Here is an 11,059-nt window from a genome sequence, read left to right on the forward strand (position 1 = left end):
TACTTAACACTTTTTTTAAAATACAGAGCTGTGTAAAACATTGTTTGGGAAACTGAATTCATTCTGACAAAGGCACAGTTTGGGAAATATCATTCATTCTGGCTAGATAATTTTAAAAGTAGGAACACAGCAGGAGATGAAGCTAGAAGCAGGGAAGCTACAGAAAATCTGACATAAGCCTCTGGGCAATAAGGAGTTATTGACAAGCTTTAGGCAGAAAGTGAGTGACATGATCAGGTTTATCTTAAAAAGATAACATTAAAATAAAAAATTAGCTGAGTGTGGTGGCTCAAGCCTATAGAACTGGCTACTCAGGAGGCTGAGGCAGGTGGATCACCTGAGCCCAGGAGTTTGAGGCTACAATGAGCTATGATTGCGCCACTGCACTCTGGCCGGGGACAGGGCGAGACCCTGTCTCAAAAAAAGAAAAGAAAAAAAGATAACTTTGATAACAATGTGTTGGATGGATTTGGGAGGAGCCAGCTGGGACGCAGAGACAGATGAGTCCAGACAAGTTAGGAGGCAGCAGCCAAATGAGGCGGGAGAAATGGGGGCAGGGTGCCTGGCAGTGAGGATGAAAAAGAAAATGTAACCGAGATCTATTTGTTCCTACAGCCCCAGCACCTGGCACGCTGTGAGTACTCAGTAAATGTTCCTTAAACTCCCAACTGTCTCCTTAAACTAATGGAAGAGAGTGATTTCAACTGTAGGAGAGAATGGGTACACAGACATGCATATTTACCTGTGGGGAGCTCAGAGCTAAGGCAAACATTAAAGGATTTCATGCCCATGAAGACCTCTTTGTTTCTTTCCTTTTTTTTTTTTTTATAAACAGGTTCTTATTCCTACCCATTTTAAGTGTACAAGTCAAGGAATTTTAGTGGTTTCATAGTCATCACCACAATCTAATTCTAGAACATTTCTATCACCCTAAAAAGAAATCTCATAGGCTGGGCAAGGTAACACACCTGTAATCCCAGCACTTTGGAGGCTGAGGTGAGCAGATCACTTGAGGCCAGGAGTTCAAGACCAGCCTGGCCAACATGGTGAAACCCCATTTCTACTAAAAGTACAAAAATTAGCCAGGCATGGTGGTGCACGCCTGTGATTCCAGCTACTCGGGAGGCTGAGGCAGGAGAATCACTTGAACCTGGGAGGTGGAGGTTGTGGTAAACTGAGATTGTGCTACTGCACTCCAGTCTAGGTGACAGAGTAAGATCCTATCTCCAAAAAAGAAAAAAAAAAAGAATTATCTGGGAGGCATCCCCACTCTCAACACATGTGCTCACCACCCAGAGCCCAGGTGCCTTTCTGCTTCCCTTTGCTGGTGGGCAAAAATTTCCAGTCTACCCTCTCACTGAGGGCACAGCTCTTTCAGGGTCCCCAGCTTTATGTGGAGGTATCCATTCCCATCCCCAACACACAAGGCACCAAAGGACTCTTGGTGACCTAGCTGGCAAATATCCTTAGGGCAGCCTGCTTACCACATTCAGGTTCCTCTTCTTTTTTTTTTTTGAGACAGAGTCTCACTCTGTCACCCAGGCTGGAGTACAGTGGCATAATCTCGGCTCACTGCAACCTCCACCTCCCGGGTTCAAGTGATTTGTCTGCCTCAGACTCCTAAGTAGCTGGGACTACAGGCATGCGCCACCACGCCTGGCTAATTTTGTGTATTTTAAGTAGAGACGGGGTTTCACCATGTTGGCCAGGCTGGTCTCGAACTCCTAACCTCATGATCTGCCCGCCTCAGCCTCCCAAAGTGCTGGGATTACAGACGGGAGCCACTGCGCCCAGCCTCCTCTTCTTTATTTACTCTGTAAGAGAATTTCCCTTTCTTGTGAGCTGAACTACGTACTTTTTATTTTTATAATTTCTTCTTTTTTTTTAATTTGAGATGGAGTCTCGCTGTGTCTCCCAGGCTAGAGTGCAGTGGTGCAATCTCGGCTCACTGCAACCTCCGCCTGATGGATACAAGTGATTCTCCTGCCTCAGTGTTCCAACTAGCTGGGATTACAGGTGCCTGCCACCACACCCGGGTAATTTTTGCATTTTTAGTAGAGACAGGGTTTGTTTCACCATGTTGCCCAGGCTGGTCTACAACTCCTGACCTCAGGTGTTCCACCTGCCTCAGCCTCCCAAAGTGCTGGGATAACAGGCGTGAGCCACCATACCTGGCCCAAACTATGTACTTTTTAAAAGGTCTTTTATTTCTAGATGTTGTATGGGGGAAATTTTGGGTGGTTGTCTAGATTGACATGCTGTCTGAAACAGAGGTCCTTCCATCCCCAATTTAATTTAGAAAGAAACAATCTCAAACCAGTAATCACTAGACTATCTCAAACAGGCACTGGCTTTGACCTTCTGACTCCAAGTCCCACACTGAGGTCAGTAAAACTGAGCAGGGTGGGGGCTGCAAATGGTTCTGAAGTGGAGGTGTATGTGATTGACTGGATATCTATCTGCTGCGAGTGATGCAGCCAGCCCTAAGCAATGTTCTCGACCGTAGGATATTATGGAGTATCTACACTACTCTTTCTCATCACCCTCCCTAGGTTCTGCTGCAGCTGTAAGTATATATGTATGTATGTAAATGTGCACATACATACACACACACAGGTATGTGTTTTACCATGGCCAGCAACCATGGTAATGCTTAATCCTGACCCTCTAAATGCTTAAAATCGAAGCAAGATCCATACCCAAAAAACTGTTGAAGTAAATCAAAATCATAAAGAGGTATACACAGAGGATCTCAGCAAGTAAGGGACTATGCCACAAAGACAATGTGCCTGCTAGAAAAGCAGAGCCCATAGGATGTGGGCACCACACCACTCCCACACACATTCACTTCTTTTTTTTTTTCAAAACAGGGTCTTGCTATGTTTGCTCAGACTGGCCTCAAACTCCTCCCAAGCTAAAGCAATCCTCCCACCTCGGCCTCCTGAGGAGCTGCAATTACAGGTGTGCGCCACTGCACCTGGCGCCACATTAACTTCTGATGTCTCCTTGTGTGTACTGATATTTGAATTATAATCTTGGACAGATTTACTTTGATCCCTAACTAAAATTCTTGCATTATCTGATTATAACCCCAAAGAATTGATTATCACTGGCAAAACACACATACGTATGTGAACAAGAAGCTTATGTTTTAACTGAAATTGTTTTTCAGATTTACTGACTGCTCATTCATGTCACCCATAGGTGATATAGGACTTTGTATTTTTTTGTTTTATAAAAGTTAATTTTACAGTTTTAAAGCAGGATTTCAAAATATACTCACCGCTTGTTTTGCCTCAAGGATAGTCCTTGTCTTCCTAACAAGGGAGGTGTCAAATGACTTGACAGTGACTAACTCTACCACTGCATTCCCACCATAAAGATTGTACATGTCATCTGCAAACTGAAAGTTAGTTATTAACATTATTGGGAATCTCAAATATGTACTTTTTTCATTTTTAATTAACAAATTAAAATCATATATATTTATCACATCAACATATTGTTTTGAAATATGTACACATTGTGGAATGGCTTAAGTACACATTGGCTAATTAACATATGCATTACCTCACTACTTATCATTTTATGCAATGAGTCAAACACATACTTATTAAAATGATTTTTAAAGCTTTTGTGCAGCTACAAGAACAATGTACACTTACCTTCTGGCTCATGAAATATACTACATCTTAAAATAAGCAAGTATTAAAGGTTTTGATTATGCTCAACTATACAGAAAAGTGTTAAGCTTTAACATATATTCAAATGTTCAGAATAAAATTACTTTAAGAAGAGACTGAATTTGTCAGCATATAAATTGGAGGAAGGAAAGTTGGAAAGAGAAATGAAGAAATCTTCCTAAGTGGTCTCTGGTTAATCACAAACATCTATAAAAATTAAAATATGAAGCCTCACTGAAAGGATGCAGGTGAAGAACTTCAAGGGCAGAGGGGAACTAGCATTTATTATGCATCTACTAAGTGACTGGTACTGTGCTGGGTGTTCTACTTCAGTTATCTCATAGTGTTTAAGGGGTACAGAGTTTCAGTTGGGGAAGATGAAAAAGTTCTAGAAATAAAAGATATGACGGTTGTACAACATGTGAATGTACTAGTACTTAATAACACTGAACTGTACAATTAAAAATGGTTAAAATGGTAATTTTATGTTATATATATTTTACCACAAAAATTTTGTAAAGCTTTGTGTGAGATAACTTTTCCTAATGCTGTTCTTGCTAGCATTAGGAAGAAATATATCAATATACATTTTGACCCTACTCCATCCTTGGCCAATATAATTAGAGGAACTCCAAAAAAGGCAAGTAAGAGCTCAATCAACAGTGTTTGAAACAGCAGATTTTTCTATTAAGAGGCTAAAAGTGAAATGGTCATACTCCAGCCTCTCATGTCTCATTGATATTTACCTTTTGCAAAGCGTCAACAAGGATATTAGAAGCATCTCTGAATTGTTCAGAGTCTTCCCCGTAACGCTTCCCAATTTCATCCAAACCTGCCAGCTCCAGTGAATATAAATCAGGAGAATGATCCTTGGCTAGATGCTTATGACGAGACAGCTTAGGAGAACAAACAAACAAAAAAAGGTAGTGGATAAAGTAAGATGAAAGATGTCAAACACAGTCAGTTAAAGTTTTATGCCTAAACTAGGCTAAACTAAACCATACCAGTGTACTACAACATGCAAATAGTCTAAAATGGTGGCAAAAGAAACTGGTTTAAATAAGCGTTTCTGATAAATCCAACACGAATCTCATGTTTAGGAGCAGTACAAGACTCCTTGGATATTTAATAAAAGCTTTCAACAAAATTCCTCAGTTTTAAAAACTCAGGTATGGGCCATGGTATGAAAGAACAGATGGCTGGACCAGTTTGATCTGAGGAATGCACTACACTTCCAGACTCCCTGAACCAACACCTGTTGAAAAAGTTTGGAAAACAACTTCAGAAGACAATAAACAGGTAAGAATTTCTATTTCAGTAACAAGGATGATTTTTAAAAAATCATTCACCAAAAAAATACCCTTCAGACGGATTTTGTCCCTTCTTGACTGGACTGACAGCATTATTAGTCCAAACTATTATTTCTATTTTAGGCCCAAAGATATAGATAGGAATTAAGTCTGACAAGAAATCAGCAGCCAAGTTAGGACTATGGCCAGGGTGTTCTTACACCCAGGCTTGTGTTCTTGGAAGATATGCTGTCTCTCCCTAAAAGCAGAAATGCAAAATAATTTGACTATAACATGGATGTATTCAAAATTCCCAATACTGCCACTAATTTTTGAATTTTCATGGGATCATAAATCTAGGGCATACTTAATCAAACTTTTCAACTGCCTTTATTATCATTCAAGGATTCTCTAGAAACCAAAATAAATGGAACTGAAAAATTAGAGCAGCCTACTTACCAAGCTTGAAATATCATGTAGCACTTGCAGTTCAGACAGAAAGAGCAGGTCAACCTTCAGAGAGCCCAAAAAAAAGAGCATTCTTTCAAATGTGCACCAGAGATCTTTATTTGCCATTTATCAAGTAAGGCACAGGATATTACAAATGATGATGATATAAGTGAATTTATATAATTATCTTCCATTTGGTATGTTTGCTTCAATTGAAAATGCATATAAAACATTATTTCCTAACAAAAAGGTGATGGCCATTCCCTAGCACAGTGACTGCCACTCAATAGCTATATTTTTGACAAAACCATGATAAAGCATTCAAGTTCTCCAGTGGTTTTCCTTCAAAGCATCGGGATATCCTGGCACTCTGCAATGAGATCCTACCATTGGCCCAGTTTGCTCACTTCCCTTGAATAGTTTCCACATCAGAGAATAAAAGATGATGGCCCTGGTCATCCACAGCAAATAAAGAGGGGAAGCCACCACAAAAGTGGCATGCCACATGGTTAAGAGGGCGCATGAGCAGATGGAGAAGCTGAAGGACAGGAGGCAAAAGTAGAGGTGGCTCCCTCCACTGCAATGTCCAGAATGAATGAGAAAAATGTGGCAACACATCAGCAGAAGCAGTGAACAATGGCTCCCAAGTTACCAGATCCACACAGCTCCACCAGTCACCAAGTAGATCTATGACCTCTGGCTTGTTTGAATTAATAGGTGGCAACCCTCGTGCTAAAATGTGATGTTATTTACCACAGCTCAACTCACAAAAAGGATCAGTTTATTCATGAGAGTCATAAGAAAATTACATTAAAGAAGAATCTACCCCAGCAGTAAATGTGCACAATTTTTCATTTTCTAAAATATCAAAATTTCCAAAATTTCAAGTAGGAAGGAATGGGAGGGCCAGACGCAATGGCTCATGCCTGTGATCCCAGCACTTTGGGAGGCCGAGACAGGATTGCTAGAGGCCAGGAGTTCGAGACCAGCCTGGACAACAGAGTGAGACCCTGTCTCTATTTTTTAAAAAAAGGGAAATTAATGATATTCATATATTCATTGAATAAGTGCACTTACTTCATTGTTCCTACTCAGAGAATTGAGGGGGAGTGAACTTAGAACAGAGTTTTCTTGAAACAGGCGATTATGGAGCTGGCGTAAGGTGACTGAAAGGTCTTCAAACACTGAGTTTGCCTTCCCTACCATATACACTCTCTGTAAGAAGAATAGAAAATTTTAAGTTGCTCACACTCTACAGATTAGTTCCAATACACAGAGGTATGACAACATTGTTCATAAATTAGTTTTAAATTTTCATAATAAAATACATTTCATAATTTCCAAATAATAAAAGCTTATTTTTTAAAATGTCTTAAATAAAAACATTATCACTTACTTCCTCACTGGGAGCCAACTGCAAAACAACAGGAGTTTCCTCAGAAAATAAGGAGTGAATGGAATTTGCAACACTGTCAAGACTAAAAGGAACTGCCTGAAATTTAAGAGTAAGAATGCAATTATTATGTGAACCAAAGTGGGAAGAAAATCATTCATTTGAATGGTATTTAAAAGAAGGCTTAAACTTTTTTCCAGCACTTTCTATGGAAATTTAGAAACCCAAAATCATTTCCAAACAAGCTCTTTTGAAGGCACAGAAGATTAAACAGCCCCCTGGTAGGCCGAGTCTGTATCTCCCAATGTGCCTCAGAGGAAAATAACTTAAACCTGATGGACACAACACTATACCTAGCACAAACCATTTTCTGGTGATCATTCATGTATTTGAAGTAGCGATACATTTGGTTTCAATACTGACTAAATGTGCCACGATTAATGCGTATTCCACAATAAAGTATTTAACTTGCATTTAAGAGAAGGTTAGAGGAATCTTAGTATTGAATTTAACTGAAATAAAATGGAATTCATCTTTCATTTCAAAATTTTAAAATGTTTAATGAGATTTAACATTTGTCTTCAGATAGCCTAAAGACTCTTGGTTAACGTGTTAAGTATGTCGCAAGGTTTTTGAAGCCTTTATCTTAGGACATGTTGATATTATTAGATTGAAATAACCAATTGTGATAAGACCTACTTTTTTTCTTCAATTTTTTTATTAAAGTGCAAAATACATATAATATAGTATACAAATCTTGGGGTAACAGCTCAACAAATGTTTACAAATGCATGCACTCAGGTAGCCCAGCCAGACCGACACAGAACACTATCAGTGCCCTCGAAGTACTACCTCCACCCTCAAGGGTAATGAAAATTCTGACTTCTATTTCCATTAGATTTGTTTTGCACTACATGATTTAAAAAAATAAATTAGTTATTTTTCCCCTCAAAAAATTATTTCATTCCCAGTATTACTGTATTAAAAGAAGGAATACAGTCATGTTTTTGTTTTAATGGAGATTTCTTATGTTGATCTTTCGTTCAGTAGTTCCCTTACTACTTAAAGATTCATGTTTACAAGTAGCAAAGTAACGCTAATGTGGTACAGGCAGAAATCAATGTGATTATGTCTTACTGATAAAATCCCAGCATCACTTATTTTTTATTTATTTATTTATTTATTTTGAGACAGAGTCTTGCTCTGTTGCCCAGGCTGGAGTATAGTGGCGTGATCTTGGCTCACTGCAGCCTCCGCCTCCCAGGTACAAGTGATTCTCCTGCCTCAGCCTCCTGAGTAGCTGCGATTACAGGCACGCACCACCACATGTGGCTAATTTTTGTATTTTTAGTAGAGATGGGGTTTCACCAAGTTGGCCAGGCTAGTCTCAAACTCCTGGCCTCATGTGATCTGCCTGCCTTGACCTCTCAAAGTGCTGGGATTACAGGCATGAGCCACCAGGCCCGGCCCCAACATCAATATTAAGTGATCAATTTTATGATTCTGTGAAATGAAATAATTTTTTTCTCTTACTCAAGATGCTTATTAACTCTTCCCCAAATTCTCTTAAAATGAGTTAATGAGTAAGTGAAGAGGGGGAAGAGAGTTCAAAGTTGCAAAAGCATACTGTTAGCAGCCGTCCTGAATCAGCTAGAGGTGCTTTCCTTTAGCGATCATACAGTTTACCTCCTCAGGCTGTGAGGGGAATACATGAGTAAATGATGCAAACTTTCCAGCCTCACTTCACTTAGTGAAATGGCGCTTGGTTCAGGAAAGTTGAAGATTAGGTACCATGTCCATAGAGATCAAATTGAAGCAGCTCATGAATCAGATGAACATCAATGAAGGAAAATAAATAATTATATAGGCAGCTAAGCTCAAAAAGTAAAAAGCTTGGTTGCTTATAATACCGAATAATGGTTTTCTCTCACTGTATTATAAGGAGATGCATATCTCTTCTCATATTTCTGTACCTGTATGACTTGAAATTCTAACAAAAACAGCTAGCTAATCAAATGGAAGCTTCGTTAAATGGAATTCTAAGATACTCTGATTTTTATGTTTTGTGGGGTTTGCCCCTGAATCTTTTATCTCATTTACCATCTTCTGCTAGGAAAAGTATTGAGCAGCCAACCAGGGCCAAACAATAAAATGAGCTCCTTGCACAGCACAGCTTCTTCTCATGTAAAATGAGGCTAGTCTGTTGTTAAATCTTTATTTTGGATTACATGCTAATAAAATCTCAAAATGGCATTTTGGATTTTATATATTTATTTTGAAGAAAATCTTCTGCAATGATTTTCACAGAAATCACATAATAAACGACTTAAATGCTCCCTGTGAAATAATCTGCCTTTTGATCTGTATTGTTCCCTTCCTTCTACTTTATGTGTATTTACTCTGAAGTTCTTCTGCTTTCTTTAGCTCATTAATTTCCATTCTTAGACAAGCTAAATTGTCTAAAACATGAATTTAAGCTATAAACTTCTCTTTTCTTACCACGTTAGCTACACCTCCCAATTTTGTAAATAAATGGTACATTCATTGTTACTCAGTTCCAAATAATTTAGAAAGTTCCAGTGATCTCCTCCTCAACCCATGAATTATTTAGGAGTGCATCTATTCCAACTATCTTTTCTTGTTGACTTTTTTTGTTTTTACCATCTCTAAATAAGACACTTAAATTAAATCTCCTGATTTTTCAATTTTAGGCCTTATCTATTTACTATCCATTATAGAAAATGAGGCTTTAGCTCTCTCACATCACCAACCACACTGCCCCACCCCCGAACCATCCATGCTCTCCACTTCTGTTTCTATCTCCCCACTCTCCCAATAGTTACATCAAAATTTTCACTGGATCAGCATCATTTCATTATTATGACAATGTAAATAATACTCAACTTAGCTCATACTACACAATCACTGCATTTTCCTTGCTTTCCTTCTACTTTCATTCCTTTGTAATGACAGTGTCTTTTTTCTCCCTGATAGCTTTTAAGATTTTCCATTTCCTTGATGACTCTTCAATTTCACTGTATCCAGGTGTGGATCTGGCTTTTGCCTACTGGATGTTCCATATGCTTTAAATTTGAGGAGTTGTATCTTTTGTTTATTACTATTTCCAAATACTTTCATTTTATTTTTTAACTGACAAACAGTAACTGTATATATTTATGGGGTACAACGTCATGTTTTGTCATAAGTTTACAAAGTGGACTGATTAAATCAGGCTAATGAACAAATCCATCACCTCACATACTTATCTTTTTTTGTGGTAAAAGTATCTAAAATCTACTCCTTTAGCAGTTTTGAAATATACACCGCATTATTATTTAATACAGTCACCATTCTGTGCAACAGATCACTAAAGCATGATCCAGCAAGCCCACTTCTGTGTATCTATATCCAAAGCAATTGAAGTCAGGATGCTGAAGAGATAACTGCACTCCCATGTTCACTGCAGCACTATTTAGAATTTCTAAGATATGGATGAAAGCAACGTTGGAGTCCATAATCAAACAAATGGATAAAAGAAAATGTGCAACTGGATGCAGTGGCTCACGCCTGTAATTCCAGCACTTTGGGAGGCTGAGGTGGGTGGATCACCTGAACTCAGGAGTTTGAGACCAGCCTGGCCAACATGATCAAACTTCATCTCTACTAAAAATACAAAAAATTAGCTGGACGTGGTGGCGTGCACCTGTAATTCCAGCTACTCAGGAGGCTGAGGCACCAGAATCCCTTGAATCCAGGAGGCAGAAGTTGCAGTGAGATGATATCACACCACTGCACTCCAGCCTGGGCGACAGAGCAAGATTCTGTCTCAAAAAAAAGAAAAAAGCAGAAAGAAGAAAATGTGTGTTGGGAACAAGCCCCCCAAAATCTGGCCATAAACTGGCCCCAAAACTGGCTATAAACAAAATCTCTGCAGCACTGTGACATGTTCATAATGGCCCTAACACCCAAGCTGGAAGGTTGTCGGTTTACAGGAATGAGGGCAAGGAACACCTGGCCCACCCAGGGCGGAAAACCGCTTAAAGGCATTCTTAAGCCACAAACAATAGCATGAGTGATCTGTGTCTTAAGGGCATGTTCCTGCTGCAGTTAACTAGCCCAACCTATTCCTTTAATTCGGCTCATCCTTCATTTTCCATAAGGGACACTTTTAGTTAATTTAATATCTATAGAAACAACGCTAATGACTGGTTTACTGTTAATAAATATGTGGGTAAATCTCTGTT

General features: G+C 38.9%; 1 protein-coding gene across 1 annotated transcript in view; it reads right to left on the reverse strand.

Annotated features, from left to right (window-relative positions):
* Nucleotides 1-2,431: 2,431 nt before the first annotated feature.
* Nucleotides 2,432-11,059, reverse strand: part of ATP6AP2 (ATPase H+ transporting accessory protein 2) — a 28,249-nt gene continuing 19,621 nt past the window's right edge. Inside the window, exons 4-8 of the mRNA XM_017882266.1 lie at nucleotides 6,819-6,914; nucleotides 6,500-6,637; nucleotides 5,432-5,485; nucleotides 4,430-4,579; nucleotides 2,432-3,403 (exon numbers count right to left, since the gene is read on the reverse strand). Coding sequence (XP_017737755.1) covers nucleotides 3,269-3,403; nucleotides 4,430-4,579; nucleotides 5,432-5,485; nucleotides 6,500-6,637; nucleotides 6,819-6,914 — 573 coding nt within the window. The 3' untranslated portion in view covers nucleotides 2,432-3,268. The remainder of the gene's footprint in view (nucleotides 3,404-4,429; nucleotides 4,580-5,431; nucleotides 5,486-6,499; nucleotides 6,638-6,818; nucleotides 6,915-11,059) is intronic.

The sequence above is a fragment of the Rhinopithecus bieti genome, unplaced genomic scaffold (genome assembly GCF_001698545.2).
Source record: "Rhinopithecus bieti isolate Rb0 unplaced genomic scaffold, ASM169854v2 scaffold_1466, whole genome shotgun sequence".
NCBI classification, from domain to species: Eukaryota; Metazoa; Chordata; class Mammalia; order Primates; family Cercopithecidae; genus Rhinopithecus; species Rhinopithecus bieti.